General features: G+C 43.8%; 2 protein-coding genes across 2 annotated transcripts; both read left to right on the top strand.

Annotated features, from left to right (window-relative positions):
• Window positions 1–3,268: 3,268 nt before the first annotated feature.
• Window positions 3,269–10,719, top strand: LOC306928520 (CDGSH iron-sulfur domain-containing protein 1). The gene is made up of 3 exons (XM_079508716.1): window positions 3,269–3,492; window positions 7,010–7,212; window positions 9,737–10,719. Exons 1-3 carry the CDS (start codon window positions 3,405–3,407, stop codon window positions 9,824–9,826), a joined length of 381 nt encoding a protein of 126 aa, XP_079364842.1. The 5' UTR covers window positions 3,269–3,404; the 3' UTR covers window positions 9,827–10,719.
• Window positions 10,720–12,151: 1,432 nt separating this feature from the next.
• Window positions 12,152–14,820, top strand: cxxc5b (CXXC finger protein 5b). The gene is made up of 2 exons (XM_079508625.1): window positions 12,152–12,320; window positions 13,181–14,820. Exon 2 carries the CDS (start codon window positions 13,367–13,369, stop codon window positions 14,264–14,266), a length of 900 nt encoding a protein of 299 aa, XP_079364751.1. The 5' UTR covers window positions 12,152–12,320; window positions 13,181–13,366; the 3' UTR covers window positions 14,267–14,820.
• The last annotated feature ends 9,326 nt before the right edge of the window (window positions 14,821–24,146 follow it).

The raw sequence follows: 24,146 nt of genomic DNA, 5'->3' as shown, positions 1-24,146 counted from the left end.
ACTGAGCTTGAGGCGGCAGTCCTTCAGGTATGAAGAAAGGGTGTTCATGTCCTCCGAGAGGCCTTCCCCTATACTGCTTCCCAGGATGGCTTGCTGAGCAGAATTGCCAAGTTTCGTACGAGAAGCCGGACGGATAAACATATTGGTTTGCTCCCCCTTTCCATTATAGTACAAGGATATGCATCATAGTGTGAAACATGTTATAGAGCTGTGCTTTCTGCCTAGCTGTCACAATTGCATTTGCAAAGTGGGGAACAGTCCAATTTTGCATTACTGCATTTTCAGGTACTACACTACAGTCACCTTTACAGGTGCATCTGATCAGCTCTCTGCAAGCTCTGGAAACCACTGGAATGGTCAGCCAAACTGGCACCCATGAACCTTCTTCCTTAACCCACCCATAGTTCTGTGGCTTTGTGTGCTGGTGGCCCAGATGCCCACTTGGTAGACTGCAATAGCCTAGGGGAACCCAAATCTCCAGCCCTGCCTATGTTTCACGCATATTCCGGTTGTGACACAACATATGCCTTAATAGCCGGGGAGCCAGTCACCCAAAATTTGAGAGGACCTGTGATGTCATGACATACTTTTTATTTGTATTTGTTTTCTATTAATTTGGTCAGATCAGAGCAGACCTCTCATTCTGTGTTCCTTAATGACCAAGTGAATAGAAAAAACACAAATAAAAAGTATGTCATGACATCACAGGTTCATCTCTATTCCCGCTCCCCGGCTATTAATGGAAAGGGTAAGAAGTCAGATTGGCGGACCTGGCAAGCCTATGATGCTGCGACCGAAACATTCGTCAATCTGGCAAAGCATCGCTTCCAGCACTTCCGGGAGCTTGAAAGACTGACAGTAATTTTGTACGACAAATCCAGTCCTTTGATCTCCATCAACGAAAAAAGAAAATAACTCTTCTGTGAACAAAATCGAACGATAGAGTAATTACCTCCCACCCAGGGTGCACTCACATGTGAAACGGGCAGTCTACCAAGCAGGCATCTGGGCCACCAGCACACAAAGCCATCAAATGATTCCTTCTCCACAAAACTATGGGTGGCCCAAGGAAGGGTCATGGGTGCTAGTTTGACTGACCATTCCAAAGGTTTTCAGAGCTTGCAGAGAGCTGATCAGATGCACCTGTAAAGGTGATGTACCTGCAAATGCAGCAATGCAAATTTGGACTGTTCCCCACTTTGCAAATGCAATTGTGACAGCTAGGCAGAATGCGCATAGCTCTATACCATGTTTCGCACTATGATGCATATTAATTTGTATTCTTCATTGCAATAAAGGTGTTATTGATGATATTTCATGTTCTGTGACTTTAATAATGTCAAAATAAGTCAACTTTATCACATTTGGAAGTAATCTGATCATTTTATGATGTATATAGTCTGAAAAATACTAGGCGGATTTTCACATATTTCACATATTTCATTGATATTGATAGTCTTGCAATTTGATATTTAAAATAGATATTTGACAAGGGCTCCTAGGCTAAAATCCTTTAGCATGACGTAAAGAAGCCTCATACAAAATTTGGCGCTTTTATCCGCAAGTGCACTATTCTCCTAAAAAAGTGCACTAAGCCTCTGGACTACTAATGGTGAAGCCACTGCATTGAGGACAGTCAACTAATGCAGAGTATTCATGATTTGGCTACATCATCGAATTTACCCTTAGTTCAACTTCTTTATGACCATAATGACTGGCTAGCCATGGGTTTTGTAGCAGTTGTAGAAATGCAAGGCCATGTCAAATCGTGAATCCTATGCACATTATTTCAGACCATGCTCCAAAGCATAGATTTATTTTTGTTTGGTTTGTGGGAAAATAATAGCCAATTTAACATTTAGGTGTCCACTCTTCAGTGGTTGCCCTCTTGAAGTAGAATAATAGAAAAATGTGATGTTAATGGTGAAAACAGCATCTCCTGTAGTGTAGGTCCTAGCTCCAAATTAATAACATGACTGCTATCTATCAAGATTAACATGAAAGCAAGATGGATTAAAAAAAATGCACTTGTGTAAGTAATGAGTAAGCAAACCGGAATCGAGAAGGATTGTAGAATATGTACAAAGAATTTTCAACCATGAATGTTTTTGTGATGCCTCCACAATGCGTTATGGATAAAGATGAGGTTGCCCTCTGTTGGTGGTTCTGTTCCAACAACGCATGTTTTGTTTTTTTAAGTAAAACTTTGGTTGTTAAAGGGAGTAGCATCCAAAATATGCAATTTGTGTGTAAACTATTAGTCCGGCAGCCGACAGGCTTATTTTTGGGAAATTTGGTATAGTCTTTTTTTATTGGCCTAAAATATTGTCTATACATACATTCATGAATCCACTTGCTGACCGGCTTTAGTATTGGGCAATCTTTTTTTATAGGGGTTTCTTGTGACCCTACCATTAACATCCTATTGCTGGCAAAAATGTCAAATTTTCCTTTTGCTTTAAGTAGCATGTGACATGTCAAACTAGGGGTTTTTCATGATTCTGAATCCATTCCAAGCATTAGTTTTGCACAAAATACACTCCTTGGGCTAAAAGCAGCCATAGCCACTTGCCCAAATGTGCCCAAAATGTGCTGACCTCATCACATTGTCATGTCTATGGCCGTTTTTAGCCCAAGGAGTGTATTTTGTGCAAAACTAATGCTTGGAATGGATTCAGAATCATGAAAAACCCCTAGTTTGACATGTCACATGCTACTTAAAGCAAAAGGAAAGTTTGACATGTTTGCCTGCCATAGGATGTTAATGGTAGGGTCACAAGAAACTCCTATAAAAAGAAATTACCCAATACGTTCAGCCGGTCAGCAATTGGATTCATGAATGTATGTATATAGGAAATATTTTAGGCCAATAAAAAGGACTATATACCAAATTTCCCACCCGTCCACCTCGGCTGCCGGACTATATTGTATTTTATGACAATGCATTTTGTTCTGTGTTTAAAGTAGCGTGGTCCATAGCTCTAACCGCTCTAACGGACCAGAGCACGTTCGTTCTAGGGACCGCCTACTGTATCCGGTACGCGCGCACAAACCATTTCCGTATCCGTTCTATGCCGGTTTTTCGTATCACATTTGCTTTGGTAATGTAAACGTATGTTTTCTCATGCCTGTGATTGTATTGAATGGAAAGTGAAACTGATCCCAGATCAGTAATTAGTCAGATTGTCCTCAACTGACTCGGTCCCAGGCTTTATTTATCTGCGAAAAGAAAGCTGGGACTGGGAGGCGCTGGTCCCTAGAAATAAATCACGCCTGTTCCAGTGTTCCTCCCCTGTTCTTATTGGCTGCTGCTGATGACGGGTTCAGATCAGAGCACCACCACCACACGCACACCGGGTTGACCTTGTTCAACACAACAGTTAGACCCGGCATAACGGAACACTATGACAGATTTAGCCGCAATGCCAATGCCAGAATTGCCAGTGCTGTCGATGCCTGCATTACCAAGCTCAGGATTCCGGCTATCAAAAGGTAACGTATTGAACGACATAACTTCTTAAGCTAATGCTGCTATACTAGCTAACCTAGTTTGTTTGGAGGCAGCTTGGTGTCATGTATAGCCTAAAGATGATGATGAATGGTCTGAGTAATGCACGACAGACGTCTGCAATCTGCATGTGGGAAATGGAGATCATATCGATCCATAAACCAAACCATGATACCAAGTCGTTTTTAAATTAAGGTCCAAAAAGCAATTATTTACGTTTTCCCCTAAAATAAAGTACTGAGCTGTTTGGTCAGCTGAGCTCAGCTGCTGTAGCAAACCGGCCAATAATTTAAATGCAGCCACGGGTTGTGTTACAACTTGTGTCACTCAATCACTATTTTAAAGACTTGCTCTCGGCCGTCACCTACGTATCCGCAGCAGGTGCACCCTTCTTACAATAAGTGTAAAATCTTTGGTTTGTGCACCCATAATCTAAAGCCTAATCCGCCCAACAAGTGTTTGCATTGCATTTGCACAACCAATAATCCCTGGCCATGCGTCATGTTGACTTGGCAAACCATCACGGAACTAATTTGTGGTTTGGTATCTCAAGGGCAAGGCAGTTTAGACTAGAGATGCCAAGTGGGGTAGGGGTAGGGCTCATCAATCATTTATATTCATTAACCGTTTTTAGAGGAAAGATTACCCAAACAAAAAATGAGCCGTGTATTATGCTGCTACACAGTATGTGTATGGTGAAATCACGAATCACGTGGTCATGTACACAGTACGATTTAGTTATCATGTGATGTGGCAGCAGTGTGACGATTAGAGCTTCAGAAGGATAATTTTATTCCAATTTGAATCCAATTCACACAACAGTACAGGAGAGTGGGAAGCAACACCCCTTCATAATTGTTTTGTATTTAGACTGACGGTATGAAACTGAGAAGTAGACCGTAGGAATGGGTTCTCTGGTGGGATTTGATACAAGAAAAACTCACTCACAGTGTGAGACTGAGTAGTATTCGAACAAAGGTTTTGTTTGTTTGTTTGATCGATTTGAAAATTGTATTAACAGTTTGTTTGGATACAGTTCCATGAAAGTACAAGTCAATACAAAATCTAAGAGGATAAAACCAGAAAAAGGCAAAGCACTGAGACGTGTTTACATAAGGGTCCTCCATGTAACCATGAAAGCATTGATTGATTGAAGTATTTATTTATTAATTTGCAGAATTACAGTACATTTCAAGCACAACTCAATACAAAAACTGTCAACTGTGAGTGGACGACCCAATAAAGCAATAAGCACTTGTTTACAAGAGAGTCCACCTTTTTCAATTCATCATAACATTATATAGCCAAAAACAGGAAATCATCATAGAGGGGGTAAATAACGGGAAAAAAACATTCAGATTTTACGGAGGCCAGTTTCGAATTGCAGCCGTCCGTAGGTGCCCTTTGAGAGCGGTTTTGAAGGAGTCAAGGGATTTGCATGTCTTAATGACTGTTGGTAGGGCGTTCCACATTTTGGTGGCATAGGAGCGAAATGAATGTAGTCCCTTGTTTGTGCCGAATCTGGGTTGTACATGGTTTGTTGAACTCCCTCTGGTGTTGTGGGTGTGGACTTCGTTGACATTAAGGAAGTATTTTGACAGGTATCTTCGGTGTATCGAATCTTGTGGACCAGACCCATTGCAAGATGCTGTACTCTGTCGTCAACCCTAAGCCATTCCAGCCTGTCAAAGTGGGCAGGGTGAGGTGGGTTCGGGGGGTGAGGCCAAGTAGGAGCCTGACCAGTTTGTTTTGGGAAGTCTGGAGCCTAGTTTTAAGGGCCTTTGAGGTGCTGTGGTACCAAGAGGTGCATGCATAGTCGAAGAAACCTTGTACGAGGGCTCCTGTTAGGGTCTTCAAGGTGTTTTTGTTGACCAGCGAGGAGATCCTGTATAGGAATCTTGTTCTTTGGTTGACTTTTTTGATTACGTTGGTGGCCATTTTATCACCGGAAAGATTTTCCTCTAGGATGGAACCTAGGTAGGTAATTTCATCTTTTCGTGTGATAATATTGTCACCCACTCTAACCAAGAAGCCATCTGCCTTGTTGAGAGTACTATTTGATCCAAAGAGAATGGATTCAGTTTTTCCCAGGTGTAAAGATAGCTTGTTATCAGCGAGCCAGATGCAGATACTACAGAGTTCAGAGCTGAGGGCCTTTTCAACCTGCAGATTGTTCCTGTCCGAGACCAGCAGTGCTGAGTCATCTGCGAACAGGAACAAGTTGCAGTCACAAGCTGATGTCATGTCATTTACATATATTCTGAACAGTAAAGGCCCTAGTATGATTCCTTGTGGAACGCCACAGCTCACTGGGACAGTGTTCCGTTCACCTCCACCATCTGTTCTCTCCCCTCCAGGTAGGATTGCATCCAGCTCACTGATGTGCTATCAAAACCTGTAGCTTGTTAACCAGTATGGAGTGGTTCACGGTGTCCAAAGCCTTTTTGGAGGTCCATCATGACCATGCCGCAGTATTTGCCAGCATCCACCTCGTGTTTGATGTGGTCACTCAAATAGAGGAGGCATGTGTCAGTGTAGTGGGATGTTCTGAAACCGGAGTGGAATTTGTATCCTTCACTTTCGAGATGGATCTAAGAATAGAAATAGGGCGGTAGTTGCCGGGGTCTAATTTGCTCCCTTTCTTGTGCAGGGGGGTTACTTTGGCCAGTTTAAAATCTTGGGGGACCTGTCCCTGTTTGATGGAGAAGTTTATTATGTGGGTGATGATTGGAGCTATAGAGATGGCAGAGTCTGAGAAATGTGGAGGGAATGTTGTCATGGCCAGTGGCCTTGTGGGGTTGGAGGGCACTCTGTTTTTTAAGTACCTCCTCAGTTGTTACCATTTTAAAATCATCTTTACATACACCTAGGTTTTTGTAGAAGGCTTTGATGTGCTCTACACCAAAGCGCCCGAGGGCAGTTTGTTAACCAGCGTTGTTGCAATAACCCATATGCATAACCCATTTGCCAATGAATAGAGAACAAGCTTTGAGTCTCGTATTTCAGTTTTTTACTATACCATTACCAACCATGGGTGACTTGACCAAGCAGTATTATTTTTGCTGTAACGATGAATGATTATGTTTGTTTCATATGTAATGGCTTGGACTATAGTGTTGAATTCTAGTGTTAATATTGATGTAACAGTAGTGTGTGTGCTACTCAAACAATGAGTTGAGTGCAGGGCGGCTGTTCAGCTCCCGCCCGCCCATTCTCTTCAATCAATCAATCAATCAATCAAACAAACAAAACAAAACGACCATAATCCCTGAGAAATGTGTTCAAGCACACTGATGGCACATCTCTTCTCTATATAGGAAATACTACTACCACCTAGGTCACAAATGAATGTAATTGAATGCAGATTTGGGGACCGGTTCATAGGCAGAACTTGAAACTCCTAAACCATTAAAACCATGCTCGGTTACAGTGCTCTGGGGTAGTGGATGTACCGTCTGTGACATCGAAACGTTTTGATATATTCCAACCTGTCTCTTGCAGATCAGTTAATTGTAGCAGTCCCAGTGGCGGTGGTGGCAGCTGTGGGAGGTTTCCTGGTCAGTCGGTACCTGAGCGGAAGCAGCTGTAAGAAGGGCCAGGTCAACACATGCATCAACAAAGACAGCCCCAAAGTGGTCCACAGCTTTGATATGGAGGACATCGGCACTAAGGCGGTCTACTGCCGCTGTTGGAAATCAAAGAAGGTCAGACCTTGGGGCAAAGGGTTAAGTCGTCAGTGATTGCATATAATGTGTGCAGGCCTTAGTCTGTTTCATGACTGTGATTGTGATTTATTTTATTACCCAAAGATTCCTCTACCGCAAACTCATAACTCACTGGGAAGTGAGAGCCTCAAATTGCGCTCCAGAAATCTCCCTTAACATAATTGATTTAGAGAGTAAAGGCTTTTCTGATGCAGGCACTGCCGCCTGGATCAGCAACGGGTCTTGCTCAAGTCATGAGGGGCGTGGGGCGCATAGAGTGGGAGTGGAAAAGCTCACCACACCCCCAGGTCTAGCTCACCCCCGTGGGCGTGTGCACGAAACAAGCACACGCGCTGCAATTTCACGGGACCGCGCCCGTGAAAATACGCTTGCGTCATCACCCCTCAACTACTCTGTCTCCAAAATAAACGCACGCCTCTCATTGAAAATGAATTATTAGGCACGTCAGTCACTCCGCGTCTGAAAAGGCATTTAGAGTTGGAGAGTTAATTAGCAGTAGCTGTAAAAGTTATGTACTTTTCAGTCTATAGGGGGAGAGCGTAGTTTGGTAGGATTTTGGCTTATTTGGGTGCCATCTTCCTGCCTACATGTAGGCTAGTAGGATCAGGATGCTAGGCTACTTGGCTTGCCAGTCTGTAGTTCGTAAGTTTGCTTGTCAGTGACGCTGGTGTGTATACTGTCACTGCAGTACACCATCTTCCATCTCTCCTATCTTTGACTTGGATCGACGGTGGTATTCTTATTATTCGCCATTAGAAAATGTTCGTGTGTTCTGATCTGATAGCCGCCTCCCCTCCCCTCACGTCAAAACAGTTCTCAATGTTTACATCTTGACGAGAAGACATGTGGACATACTGTATCCTTATGGAACCAGTGAGAGAGGGAAAAACACCACGAGAGTGACGAGTGATCAGTCAAACGTGTTCTCTCTGCAGTAAATAAATAATCTGTCTGTATGCGATCTGACCATTATTATTTTGATTACACTGTCATGCTCGTTTGAGGACAGGTAGAGAGCACAGAATACATGTGTTATTTGGGAATGTTGCTGAAGGTTATGTATTTTGTCAGCCGACACCCAAACCATACAGTGTTTCTTTTTGTAGATGTTTTTTTGTGGCTTTCGCCTTTTTTATTTAATAATTTTTATGTAGGGACAGACATTAGGCTGACTGGAAATGGGAAGAGAGATGGGGGGGGGGGAAGACATGCAGTAAAGGCCGTCGAGATCGGGAGTCGAACCCGCGGCACTCTGCCAGACTGGATTACCAGCCAAGGTGCCTGGACCGCTGAGCCACGGTCCAGGCAACCATGCAGTGTTTATTTAATTATTTTATATCTACAATGGTATATGTATCCACAGTGAGGCTGGAAAATGTAGCCCATAGGTAGTCAGGAAAATGCTTTAATTTTGTATGTTTTAACTGCCTTGTCAAACCATGACTGAGATAAATAAACTAACAGTGGAGTATTTCTGTTTGTTGCAAATACATATGTCATCATCTCACGTGCTACATAGTACTATAGCACTTAACGTTCAACTTTGGAACAGAGACACCTAGAGGAGAATGAACGACTGTACACCTTTTTTTTTTTTTAAATTATCCAGCAATGCTGTAGATTCCCTGTGGGAAAGGGCTTCATATTACTGTCTGGCACCAAGTTTGACGTAGCAGACGTTTTTGAGACAAAATACAGTTACCGGTAAATGTTATTGTTATAACCTCATATATATATAGTATGCTTCCAAAGGCGTACACTGCAGAAATCTACATAAAACCTTTTAATGTGTCCTATAATAAATTGCACTTTGCGGTAGAGGGTTCTCCAAGGCTAAAGGTGTCTAACAAAAGGCATTCTTTGGTTGTGTAGAATCACTGTTGTAATGACGGGTTACAAATCACACCCATGAATAGATGTTGGGCAGTTGGTGAGGAAAATACCATTTAAGTACCATTTAAGAAAAATAATTGAGAATAAAATCTAATACACATTGCTCAGTGTTGGTTTATAGTACACACAAGTAATGTCATCTAAATGCTCTAGATTGAATTACCGGGTGTATATGTATTTTTCCATATTTTGTGCAATTATGACAATATATCGTTAACCCATTTTGGGCGGGAACCCCTTTTGGTGTTAGCATTATGTTATGCTTTAGCTATTGAAAAATAGCAGATCTACAAGCTCATATGAGCTTGTAGATCTGCTATTTTTGAAAAATGACTGACATAGAAACATAGCTTTTTCAGAAAACTGTCATTTTCAAACAGACATTTTTAGAATCTGATCTCAGGTCAAAATGGGTTAAAGGTGTGTTGAACACCATGTTGATTTTGGTTTTTGATTGATTGATTGAAAAATGTATTAACAGTTTGCAGAATTACAGTACATTTCAAGCACAAACTCAATACAAAGGCTGTTGGTGCCATGACCAAGTAGCTTATTTGCCGATCCGAGGAGATGGGACTTTACCAAGTAACTGAGACGTTTTTCGTTGCAGTTCCCATACTGTGACGGCGCCCATACCAAGCACAACGAGGAAACGGGCGACAACGTTGGACCGCTCATCATTAAGAGGAAGGATGCCTAAACCAACCAGATCTATCCAGAGGGCTCTATCATCCCTTGCTTCCTCCCATCGCCTTTTTCTTTGCTTCAGCCACAATCACTCAGTGTCATGGCACTGGTCACAGTGTGATAATACAATCACTTAAATAGTCCTTCGTCCCAGAACCCATGCCCATTTGTGTACAATGCTGCATTTCTAATTCATTCAGAATGTGGGAGAGTCTGAACTTGGAAAATGCAAAAAAAAAAATATATTTCCCCATACATTCCACACTTTTATTTAACTTCTTCACCTTGAAAAATTAAGATTCAGGCGTGAACAAATGGTGTCTCGACAGTCTGATAAGTATTTGATTTAGCAGTGGCATTCTGACCTCTGTATAAAGTTTTGTCTGATTATGCTCATGCTGTGAGGTGAAAATGTGCCCTGTACCTGAATCATACGTTCATGTCCGACATCTGTGTTCCCACCTTCTGCACAGAGCAGGTGGTTGAGAAATGACGAGGAAGGTATTTATCTCAATGAGTTCAGTGCTACCATCTATGATTAAAATTACATTGTTTTAGACCTACAGTGGCACAGCCTCTCAGAAATCCCTTTTATTTTTGCACTGAAAGTGCAAAAGCTGCTAAGCCAAGCGGATGAAAAGGTGGTGGTCTTAATGAAAGCCGGATATTGCGCACATTTTCGGCTTAAAAGGAGTGGGAGACACTGTCCTCTTGACACTGGTTCTGTCTGCTTCCTGTGAATAGAATGTTCTATTTAATCTGTAAAGTGTTCAAACTAAATGTCTGCTGATAATGTTTTGCTATTCCATCAGAGTTACTTTTCTATTGCATGCTGTGTTGACTTGATGACAAATGATTCATTGTTCTGTGTATTGTGAATTAAAGTTGTCTCTCGAGATCTCAGAACTTTTGCTATCCCCTCTTTAGTGTTTCCACTAAGACTTTTCGATAAAGCGGGGCCAAATCGGGGATTCGGGGACCAATGGGTAAAATCTAAATCGAACGTCCTCATTTAAATGTGATTCGACTGCAATTTATTTGCAACATTACGTTGTAACTAGCAAGAAATGTAAAAAAGAGCGGTGGAAAATGTGTTGGGACTACCGCGTGGTCAAGGGAAATGCGTAAACCCAGCAGGTTTAGCCCTGTTTGACCCCTGCAGAGGGTTCCAGGCTGTTCATTGTGAGGCCTTTTGGAGCTGCCTGCTCTGGAGGAAGTGGTGAGTAGGCCGTTATGCTGCAGTGTCCACCACCGCCAGTGGCCATTTTAAGATGTGGCAGTATCTGCGGTGGCCGCTAGAAGACGCTGTGTCTTCATAAATAGTCCAGACCAGACAGTGTGTGCGATTATGGTGAGCCCCGCTCCCATAGTGACACACACACACGCACGATGCATCTGGCACGCAGCCAAGACTGAGGACACTCACAAGAGGTGGACTGGACTCTATTATCCCGGCTCTAAGGAGTCACCCCTACTAGACAGGATGGTGCATTTCTAGAAAGGGAGGGGAGACGTATACCACAGCCCTCCACTGCTGGCCTTGTCTCTAGACCTAGAAGATCAACCGAGTCCGAGTAAAACTCCGACAATACTACTGTCTGACAGCCAGAAATGGGCAGTATTAGGCCACTCACTAGAGTTGTACATTAAGTTTTAAGACGGGGTGTTCTTATTTGGCCCATTAAAAAACGATTTTATGTAGGCCTATATTAGTCAATTGAATTATGTAGCCTATAAATGAATATAATAAATGTATAGCTATCACAAATACACGCAACACATCACTGGTCCACTACAGAAGTCGATATAGGCCTATTATTCTTCAACATGATGTCAACCCCCCCCCCCCCCCCCCCCCCCATATGGTTTGTGCACCATGTAAATTACGTAATACCTTAGGTTGTCCTTTATTATTTTCCTACATTATTCAATTTTATTTAATGGTTAATAGCATGTAGCCTACTTGTTTATAGCACTTTTGCATTTCTACATTTTGTTAACCCAACGTATAGACCGTTATATTTAATTATTTTCATTTTGAATATGCTTAAGGGATACATTTGAGTGACATTTGTTTTCTTTTCTTTTTTTTTACTTATCCACGTGAAACTCAGATATTGAGCACTTGTGGGTCCACCGTGCATGTGTACACTCTTGAGTTTAATCAATTAATTAAATTGGTTCATTTGACTGTGTACATCAGATGAAATGCTAATGTTTTGACTTATGAGTACAGCACATGAATAAGGCTGTCAGCGAGGCTACTACTATGGGGTCGGAGGTTCGCTGTTATTTCAGTAGCAAAAAAGAGTCCACTTCGTATTTTGAGCGACGCCCCCAAATTCCGTGAAGTGTGTTTGCATACCCTCCGCGGGGAAAAGCGGGGACGGAGAGAGGTGGAAGAAACAGGAGGTCCGCCGTCCATAATATGCGCTAGATTCACACGAATAGTTCCGCGACTTTGGCCATAATCGTCGATGGGAGAGCGTGGACACATTCATCACGAGGTAAGGAGACGCGTTTTGAGGCGACCGTGTGTCGATTCGGTGTTGTCTGGCGGTCGCTTTCTTTCTCCGCGCGGCGAGAGAGAGAGAGAGACGTGTCGCAACGACCACTCGGACTGTGGTCAGCTCTCGCCATCGCGTTGGTCGCACCGCGTTCTTAGGTAACGCTAATTATGTGGAATGACTAATCGATCAGTGCGCTAGGAGGCGAGTCGTTGGCCCGTCGTTTCACAATAGTATACGTAAACTATTAATCGCTTTAACAGTTTTTCCAACAAATGTGAACAAGGACTGTTGCCTAGTCTCTTTTTTTTAGCCCAGCAACCGCATCGTTGCGCACCTCGCGTCGCCCTCGTCGATACCAGACAAAAGACAACCTATTTTTTCCATGGTCCACGATCTGTGTGTCCTTCCTCGACTATGCTTTTTGTTATGGCTGGCACACATAACAGCAGTCGTCAAAATGTATTTGAAAAGCGCGCTCCACATTTGACCTGCGCATATGCGCATATCTTTGCATATTGTTGTCGCTCTGTTATTGATTGCATTGATATACCGTGAAATTCTTAAAGGGATACTGCCACTTGTGTGCGGAAATCATGGGCAAAGCATGCAATCTGATGTGTAGGCCTGTTTAATGTTTGTCCTGGGACTTGTAGAATATTCTAAACATTGAACATGTACATTTTATTTACCATTCTTTCAAAGAGGAACATTGTTAACGTTCTAACAAGGGTAAAGCTTAAGGGAAACATTTGTCAGTCTCCTATCCCCTTTTCCTCTCCTTTCTATTTTCCTCCCTCCAACATTTCTATTCTTAACCTTCCTCTCTCTCTCTCTCTCCATCCCCCATTCATTTCCAGCTCTCCAGGACTCTGAAGCTGCTGCGGAGAATGGGAATAGGGACACCGGCCAAGGCTTGCCATTTTGGCTGAAGTAACTGCGGGACGGTTGTCAACCCCACATCGGCTTCAATCCCCATTTCCCTTACCTCCTCCGCGCACACACACACACACACCGATACGCAGCGCGCGTGCACGCTCTCTGCTATGTCCACTGCTGTAGAGATCGCCGGGCCTTCCTCCTCCGACCAGGCCCACAGCAGCGCTAAAATCCCCAACGCGCCACTGAGACCCAGCCTGAAGCGCTCCACTCACCCATACACCCTGTCTCACTACATCTCCACCCCCTCCACAGCCATGGACGTCACAGGCCTCATCCAGCCCTCCCCGGCCCAGCAGCGTTCCTCCTCAACCCAGTCTGGGCACCACAAGCACCGCCGGGCCCCCTCCTGGCCCGACATGTGGGAGTCCCCCAGTGGGCTCCACCTGGCCCACGCCGCCGAGCTGCTAATGCGGGCAGGGCTGCTGGCTCTCACCCCGACCACGGAGCAGGCCGCGCTCGGCCCTCAGAGCAGCCAGCCGGCCGGCCGAGGGGAGGTCGGTGGGGGGGAGAAGGCCGGGGACGGCGGGGAGGGGAGCGGCTCGGGGCCCGACGAGGAGGAAGAGGACTCCCTGGGCTGCGGGACGGAGTTCCAGCCCTTTCTCGGAGCCTGGTTCCCCTTCAGCCCTGCCCTGTTCCCGCTGGCAGGCTTCCAGATGGGGGGAGGCCGCTGGAGGAACACGGTCATGGGAGGCGAGGCGATCGAGGGGCTGGTGGCCGAGGGCTACTCCCCCGGGTCCCTGGCCGGGGGTGGCGGCGGGAGGAGGAAGAGAAAGAGGTGTGGCGAGTGTGTGCCGTGTCGGCGCCAAAGGAACTGCGACCAGTGCAGCAGCTGCCGCAATCGCAAGAGGGGACACCAGATCTGTAAATACAGGAAGTGCGAGGAGCTGAAGAGGAAGCCGGGAGGCCCCGGGTTCGAGGGCAGGGTCCCCGGGTACGATCTGAGGGGGTCCGACTTTACATTGGGTCTGGCACAGGAGAGGAGCAGTGGAGCCTTGGAGGGATAGTGACATTGTGTGACAGCAACACTTTTTTTCAGAGGGGGTTCCCGATTTGGATTGATTTGCTTATAAAGGACCTGTTAGTTTTGAACACACAGGAGGGCCGTGTTTTAAAATGCTCGGATACGTAGCACAAAGATCGTCCGATCTGACGTCAAAATTGAGGAGCCGCAGCTCTTGAGAATATTCACACTCGTTCCCATCCTTTCTTTTGACAATCAGTGGCTCAGACTAGGAGAGAAAGAGAAAAACCAATGTGTCAACACTTAGGCGATGACAAAATGTACATATACTGTAAATAATCTGGAAAAACATAATGTCTTTTTTTAACATCCCTTTCCAGTTTGGATGTATTGTGTTTCAACTTAAAAAAGAAAATGACAAAAAAAAAAAGGAGCCAAACAATTGTTTTTCAATGGGGAGTTTTGATTCTGTTGTTCTGACGTCACTGCATCACTAAGAGATGAATGAGTTAAGCATAAGCTAAATTATTTCATGTGCAACTCGTACTGTATAGCTCTGTTTGCCCTTTTGAAATAAAAGAAGAAATTAACAATGTATTTGTCTGTAAGGTGCTTTTATATTGTGTGTGTGTGTGTATGTGTGTGTGTGTGTGTGTGTGTGTGTATGGGGGTAATTTATATTGTATTATTGGGTGTGTATGTTGTTTGGGGTTGTGCCTACGTGTGCCTTTTGAAAATGTTGTGTATGTGCAGATGTAAACACATGTGCTTGTGAGCCTGCCTGGATTATGAGTCACCTAATAGCGCGGCCATGTGCCTTATCACAACCCCACAGACACATACACACAAACACACCTACATGCCAGATTTGGCAAGTCCAGTTCACGGTGCACACACGCAATTGCATACAAAACACACACACACACACACACGAATAACTAACCTGACTTACACACAAACAATTTACTAATAAACCCTCCGCTGTTCACACACGGATGCAATTTCCTCTATTCACGTTCATATCATAATGTAGGCACACAGACACACATGCTAAAACCTGTGGGCGAGCATAGAGAGCCAGCCGGGCCGCGGCTGCAGGGTGGGTTTTTGCTTGTTGCCGTAACGATGGTTGATGTGATAAGACCTTCTTCCTCGGCGCCACACTCCAGGGGACCGCAGGGAAGGCGTAACCATGGCAACGGCCGGCCCGAGGTGTCACGCTATAATTGGGCCACGGCTGCACTTCCTGTGCGCCTTCAGTCAGGGGGGATCGCAGAGGGACTGTGTGTGCGTGCCTGGCTCTGAGTGTGTGTGTGTGTGTGTGTGTGTGTGTGTGTGTGTGCGCGTGTGCGTGTGCGTGTGTGCATCTGTGGGGGTGGGGGATTGCGTGTTTGTGTGTGTGTTTGTCAGAGAGAGAGAGGGGGGGAGAGAGAGAAAGCACAGCACGCCAGCCAGCATAGGACCCTGCCAACTCATGGAGAAAGACAGTGAGCTCTAACATCATGCTTTTACAATGTTCCTGCTGAATGAGACACGAGGTCCTTTTTGTAAAAGTCCACAGTTTAGTATTTCTTCCTCTCTGAGACAAAGGGGAATTTGAAATTCTTGGATCCGTGGCTTTTTTCCCCTTTCCCCCTTCGGTGCCTTTCTAGTGATTTGGAGCTTAATCCCCCCCACCACCCTCCCTTTCCCGTCACGCACGCACACACACACGCACACACACACACACACATACACACACACACACCGGAAATCTGTGTCACCCGCTGCCCAGCAGGTTCAGTGACTCCCTGAACGCCTGCAGTCTGGCTCCACTGGCCTGCAAGATGGCAGGAGAGAGAGAGAGAGAGAGAGAGAGAGAGAGGGGAGAAGAGAGGATAGGGGGGGCAGTGGAGGACAGAGAGTGGAGGGAGGAGGAGAGGAATTGAGTGTGTGTGTGGGGGGGCAGAGAGAACAGAGGGGGGGGTGGAAGAGGGGTGGGAGGGAGGGCCGAAAGCGGATCCAGGGAGAGAGGGAGAGGAGGAGGAGGTGGGGACGGCGGGGGGGGGGGGGGGGGGGGGGGACGTGGTGAAGGACGGAGAGGGAAAGAGGAAGGTACACAGCGGAGCGGAGGGGAGGGGAGAGGTGGTGCCTGGGGGGGTGGGGGGGGGGGGCAGGGGGGGCAGGAGGGGAGGGGGTGGAAGCGTGGAAGAGGCACAGTGAGGAGAGAAAGCAAGTGAAACCGTGGTGGTGGTGGGGGGGGGGGGGGGGGTGAGGGGGTATGAAAAGCAGGCCATTGAACACCAACATGGAAAGAGGGGAAAGAGAATAGGAATGGTATGGAGACACAGAGAGGAAAAAAAGAGATGCTGTGATGAGAAAGACACAGGGATGGACAGCGGGGGATTGAAGACAAGAGAGAGACAGAGAGCCAAACAAAGGGGGAGAGAGTGAGAGAGAGATTGACTGTGGAAGATAACGACGAGTGATGTGATGGAGAGACACCGAAACGTAGCGAGACAGAGAGAGGGAGGAAAGGGGAGGGTATGGGGTTAATGATGGATGCGTTGTCCAGATTCAGGAGGTGTGTGCGTGTTGTCACAGACCCCTGTAGAGGTACATATGTTAGCAGCAGCAGCCCCAGACAAGACACACACTGTTGAAATGATGCAGTGAAACGAGCCTCGCCATCAAGACAGAGTTAATACACGGGGACTGGGCAGGCCCACGGGCCAGTCAGAGTCAGTCAGACCACCCGCTTTTGCCTGTCGCACCCACTTGGAGACACAATGTCGCATTATGCATTTTTTGGGGATGGTGTGTGATACAATACAGCATGCACAGTAACTCCTCTGTGATCATTTATCTTAGTGTATACACATGCATTTGGCCACCTTTGTACATGCTCAGTTACAAACGGATTTAGTGAACACTGAGAATGTTATTGTGTATGTCCCCCATGGTATTAGAATTACCGTATCTGTGGGGCAGTGACTTTTCTGTAACCTATATCACTATGTTAAAACATCATTATGGATGTTTATGCATTTGACCAGGGTCTACGACTACTACTACCTAGGTAATATAAGTTAACAGACCAATGTACCCCATATCCTTGTCTCCCATCAACTCACTGGACATAGTTTCATGACTCTGAGGAAAACATATCGTTGACCTTGGTTACCTACTACCTAACTGTTAAAGGTTAAAAAATATAAATACTGGTAATATGCTGTATTCTTTTGTAAGTAAAAATGATCTGCATGAATCTATACCCCCAAAGTACGTCAATGAGATGAGTCAGGCCAAATACTTCCATGAAAACGTCTACAAAACGGAGTAAAGCGGACGAAAACTAATTTCTGCCGTGCCTCCTGTAAATACTCTGAAGCAGGGGTGGGCAACTTTGATGATGGAGAGGGCCACTATATTTCCACACTCCCTCCCTAGGGCCATATATTACTAGCCTGGTATCCAGCCTGCTTCGCTACGTTCGGCGGATTTTTTTTTCTCTCTTCGCTTATCAGTCTGGAAAGCCTCCTATCTCCAAGGGAGGCGGGACATGCCAAAAGCTTCGAAACCTAACGTGGCTTCTGATTGGTCTGTGGTGCGGGGCGGGACAAAGCACCAGTGAGACGTCATAGCAAAGCGCAGCTACAACAGTGTGAAAAGCATGGAGGGTGGCGCTGGCTGATGACGTAGGTTGCCTAACGCTACTCTCATTCGTTGGAACAACATCCAATCAGCAACGACGTTGACTACGTAACATATGTAGTTCTAGTGTAGTTCTGCAAAACCTCCCAATGGGAGGCTTTCCAGACTGATAAGCGAAGAGAGAAAAAAAAATCCGCCGAACGTAGCGAAGCAGGCTGGATACCAGGCTAATATATTACTGTCGTAGCAAAAATAGCTGATCTACAAGCTCAAAACGCGTCGCAGCGCGACGCGTTTTGAGCTTGTAGATCAGTTATTTTTCCTATATTCGAATTTAAATCTTGATTTCTTTTGCTGTTTTTGAATTGGAATCCTGAAAATTAACATTTTTATGTAATTTCAAATGCCTTTAATTATACTTGTGTTGAAGCAATGAGCTACTAATTTAGACTGAAGTAATAACAGCGGGTCATGTTTGCATGTTGTGGAATTGTAACAGCTGAAACCAATATTATTAACCTGAGGGCCACATTAAGTGAAGGTGGGGGCCGCATGTGGCCCCCGGGCCGCCAGTTGCCCACCCCTGCTCTGAAGGGTAGTTAACTCTGCCTATAACATTTTGATTGGCATTTCCAGGGTAACATATACAATGTTCTGTTCGTTTGCCACAGGGTAACATATACAATGTTCTGTTCGTTTGCCACGTTATGTTTATTTATGTTGAGTTATGGCAAGAACAGTGATACAATCTGTTGGACTACAATCCTTATTCATCACTGCTCTGTTTATTTGCACCCTCTCAAGCACTATGTACTAGTCAATTACTGTCGGTGTGCATTTAGTCAGCATTCACTTTGTGCTAAAACACACACACACGCACACGCACACACACACACACACAGACACACACGCACGCACACACACGCGCACGCGCGCGCACACGCGCACACACACACACACACACACACACACACACAGTGAGTGTGAACTGAGGGGCGCAAGATATATTTATATTGGCCATGACGTCTTACGTCATCCTTTACTGCCCTAAACAAACATTAAAGTCCATAGACTTGACTGGCAATCAATTTACGTCGCAAATTCAAAAGCCGCATGGCTTTTCAATCCCTCAACTTAACAACATAATACTTCCTAATAATTTAATTAAATACTTTTTGAGTGGTGCAAACCACTCCAACAACCAGCTTTGTCTGTATCTATGTTTGTGTATCTGTGTACACTCACCGTGCACAGGTGAGCATGGTTACTATGGTCACTGACATTACGTCAGACCACAGCTGATCAGGCTATATAAGACCTTGCACCACTCAGTTCACACGGGTGTGATTTTTATTAACACATTTTATTAGCACAATCCATAGTACTGGACCACACATGGACAAATGACATCATCAACTTGCGACAGGAGTTGTCCCTATTGAGTTAAAGATCAACTATTTCTAAAACTAGAAAATTCACAATTCTGAGAAATTGCAAGTGTGGTTGCAAAGTACAGTATGATGATGATGATGGTGATGTGTTGACCCACATGACGTCACAAGGGGTGAAATAATAAAACCAAAGTCTTTTGGGGTTGCTCTATGTATAAAGTCTGGTAATTTACTATAGTCTGGTTGCCCTGTGAGCAACCACATATTTAAGGTGTTTTTAATTTTAGTTATTATAGCAATTATAATTAAGCCATATACGTCTTATTAGCCAGGGATCCTTTTAGGACCTGAGGCCGATTCTACAAATGTCTTCTTTTTTTTTCACAGTTTTGTTTATTCAAGATTTCAGGGTATACAGTAAATCAAATAATGACAATATATGTGACACACCCATACGGAACATATCAAAGAGATAACATGTACATGTATATAAATGTTGTGACCACCATATGCAAAATATTGTGGTAGCATAAAATAAAAACAGGGAAGTGTCACTGATACAAACCGCATAACCTGAATCAAGTTTTGAAACAAAAACAAGACAAACGTACGACAAGACAAGACAAGACAAGGCAAGGCAAGGCAAGGCAAGACAAGACAAGACAAGACAAGACAAGACAAGACAAGACAAGGCAAGGCAAGGCAAGGCAAGGCAAGACAAGACAAGACAAGACAAGACAAGGCAAGGCAAGGCAAGGCAAGGCAAGGCAAGACAAGACAAGACAAGACAAGACAAGACAAGACAAGGCAAGGCAAGACAAGACAAGACAAGACAAGACAAGACAAGACACAACATGGCATGGTCCGATTCTACAAATGTCTTCTGAAAAACGTGCTGTATGTTGCTATATCAGTGGCTCTATCTATGTATTTGGCCGCCAACCCGACCCCATATCAAAATATTTTGTAGAAGCAAATATTTGAGTTTACCATGTTCACTTTAAAAAATATATATATGTATATATTCAAAGATTGGCACAAAATAGCAGATCTACAAGCTCATAGCACAGCATGAAGTGACACGCTATGAGCTTGTAGATCTGATATATTTATTTGAATAGCCAAAGTATAAAATACCGTTTAATGTGGTTAAAAGTAATGACACGGATGCTTTCCTGGTGTCAAAGGGATAATTATAAATAAAAGGGATAACCTTTATTTAATTGGCAACAATATGTTATTGTTATTGTAATGCTTTCCTGAACTATTCTTCTCTTGGATAATCTATCATATAAACTGATATGAAACAGGGGGAATAACAATATCTTTGAATATTGAATCACAGTGGCAAATGCTATGAAATTGAAATCTTTACTCTACAATTTACAATTTAGGCATTTAGCAGACGATCTTAATCCAGAGCGACTTACATTAAGCAATAGCAAAAAGCATGGCATACATCACATATATAAAAAGTAGTTATCATGAAACATGCGTAAGCTAAGAACGTAACTATATATAGTAACGTATAACTATACATACTATACTATATTATTATACATGTGTACTATAAAGTGCTATGACTACATAAAATGCAATTAGTGCTGTCTACGTAACAAGCTATAAGTCTGTTTAAAATACTATCTAAGTCTACATAAAGTGCTATCTAAGGAGCTAGGCTAGGGCAAGTGCTACAGGCCATGGTGGAGTCTGAAGAGGTGGGTTTTCAGACTATAATTTGGTATGTTAATGTTTGCATGAAGCATATACAAATGTTGGTGGATGTCGTTGACTCGTTTGTACCCGATGTCCCAGGTGTATAGGTTACTCCTAATTAAGCGTGTACAATAAAATATAGCTGTACTCTGGGACCCCAGGATCAGAATTAATGTATTAGCCCATGTCAGCTCCTCACTGACTGGTGTTGTATTATTTTATGGTGGTCAGTAATTTCACATAATAATGTTATTGCGAACGCAGTGATTGCGAACGCAGTGAGCACTAACTATGAGACCTAGCAGAACATGTCTGTCTGTCTGTCTGTCTGTCTGTCTGTCTGTCTGTCTGTCTGTCTGTCTGTCTGTCTGTCTGTCTGTCTGTCTGTCTGTCTGTCTGTCACGCTGTAACACCACCCGCCCGCCACCAGAGGGCGCAGCTGTATCACACACAAAACACACACGCACACAACATAACTTTAAAAAAAAACGTAACTAAAAAAAACTTAAAAAGAAAAAACTTTAAAAAAAACTTAACTTAAAAAAAATCTTAAAAAAACACTTTAAAAATAATAATAATAAAAAATAAAAAAACCTTACAAAAGTACGTAATTTATTCTAATTGTTGTTATTGCAATTTACGAGCTGCGTTCGCTTTGCACGTCTTACTTGTAGGCTAGACAGCAAGAACGGGATTTGTCATATTTTGACATAACATGGTAACTATATGGCCAGACAGTGGTTATAGAGAGACTGCCCCATAGCTGAAAGGTCATAGGTTAGATGGCCAACAGACACTGCAGCCCTACATTCATTGTAAATTACTTTAATTAATTCTGGAAAGTTCATCTAGATAGTTTTCTTGACATGTGTGCAGTATACTTCCATGCTCTATTTGCTAAATCCAATCTGTTTGGAAGGAAACAGTCAAGTAATGGCAGTGTGGGGCCAAGTGGGCATGAAGGCGACTGTCTCGCTATATGTCAAGCCTTAAAACAACAATCACTAGATCACGTGTGGCGATTTACAATATGTCCACCAACCTATTATTCATATGGAGGCAACACAGAACAAATGGCAAAGCCTCATTTAATCCGTCAGCCATAATAAACATCTGACTACATGGTGTGTATAGAGTATCACTCAGAAGGCCCTCAGCCATAAACTTCATCAAGTTTGATTGAACACTGTGGCACTTTATTTACTCTATTCATACCGTTTTTATTCATAGGAAGACTCCAAGGACATTCATATTGGACACATAAGGTGTTTGTATTTAACCATTTAAACCTTATTTTAAATGGCCAATCTACAAGCTCACAACACAAGCTTATAGATCTATTTCACCCATATCCACCTATAATCAGGGGTAATGTAACTGAGTATTGCAAATTTCCAATACTATTGTACTTTTACTCCACTACATGTATTTGAAAACTTGAGTTACTTCGTTATTAGTACAAAACAACATATATTAACCACTTCATTTCGGCCATTTGGAAATAGCCGCATGTGACGCATTGTGAGCTTGTAGATCAGCTATTTTCAAAAGATCTTATACATTTGAAGACTTGAAACGGGACATTCTGCAACTTTCATTTTTGGTACTTTAAGTAGGCTACATTTTGATGCCAATACTTTTGTATATTTTAGTTACTCAAGTACATTTTGAATTCCAGACTTTTACTTGTAACAGAGTATTTCTACATTGCAGTAATGATTTTACTTAAGTAAAACAAATGGGAGTACTTTTTCCACCACTGCCTATAATGCCATGCCCAGAATCAGGATGCTAGCGTTCATGTGGTTAAAGAACGCACGCCGGGGTCACGGTGGCACAGTCGGTAGTGCTGTCGCCTCACAGCTAGAAGGTCCTGGGTTCGATTCCCGCTCGGGACGCTGTGGGTGCTGGGGGCGTGTTTCCTCCTCCGCGTCATCAGTGCCCATACCCGAAGGCGGGGTTGGGGTGTGGAGTTTGCATGTTCTCCCTGTGTCCCCTAGGGTAGGTACCCTCACAAAAAACATGCAGTAATCCTGGTCTCTAAACTGCCTCCCCCTGGCCAGCCGGGGCGCCTGATGGAGGGGAAAGGAACTGGTTGGAATAATGTGTTCCTTCCACGCGCTACGTCCAACCAGAGAAACTCCCCCCTGTCAGGTGTAAAAGGAGCAAATTGGACACTCAGGCATGAAGGAAGCATGAGTTCAAGTCCGTTGCTCTCCCCGTGTCCCCCATATGTGTTGGCGGAGGGTGTGTAGAGCCCAGGATCACATTAGATAATTGACACAGGGGTGAAAAATGGGTTACAAAATCGTGGGATAAAAATTATATATATTAAAAAAAAACACATCACTCTTCTTATCTTCTGGCTCCCAAACGGTGGAACGAAATCCCCATTGCAGTTAGAATTGCAGGCCGTACGTAGTCTGAAGACTCACCTCTTCAGACTGCACCTTAATTAGCCCGTAGCACTTGCCCTAGCCTTGACGACCTTGCAGGCTTATGCAAAGGCTAAAATGTAATTTAGATAGCATGTTATTGTACAGCCAGATCTCAGGTCATTAGCAGACATGGCATCCTATAGTCTAGTCTAGTGCACTGGTTCCCAAACAGTGGGCCGGGACCCATTCGTGGGTCGCGGACACATTTTTATGGGTCCCTTTATTTTTTTGTTTTACTACATTTTGTTTTTAATTATTATCATTTCAAAACATTTAAAAAAAAAAAACGTTCCCAAAAGAAGCAACATTTTTTATGAATTGAAAACAAATTCAATAATCTTTTTCAGTAATTCAATTGAGAAATCTAAGAAATATTGAAGAAATTCCATAAATTATAAAACAAATGTTTTGGGCGGGAACCCCTTTTGTAATGTTATGCTTTAGCTATTGAAAAATAGCAGATCTACAAGCTCATAGCGCGCCACTGAGTGGCGCGCTACGAGCTTGTAGGTCTGCTATTTTTGAAAAATCGAAGAACGACTGACATAGAAACATAGCTTTTTCAGAAAACTGTCAGGATGTAGAAGACATTTTTAGAATCTGATCTCAGGTCAAAATGGGTACTAGTAGTAGTGAATATAGCCGATCTACAAACTCATAACACGGCACAAAGCGACATGTTGTGAGCTTGTTGGATCCCTGGGAGATCTAATTTCTCGTTTGGGTGACGGGCTAAAATGTTTGG

The sequence above is a fragment of the Electrona antarctica genome (genome assembly GCF_951216825.1).
Source record: "Electrona antarctica genome assembly, chromosome: 1".
Taxonomy (NCBI): domain Eukaryota; kingdom Metazoa; phylum Chordata; class Actinopteri; order Myctophiformes; family Myctophidae; genus Electrona; species Electrona antarctica.
Note: the sequence above shows the minus strand (reverse complement) of the source record. Positions and strands in the feature narration are given on the sequence as shown.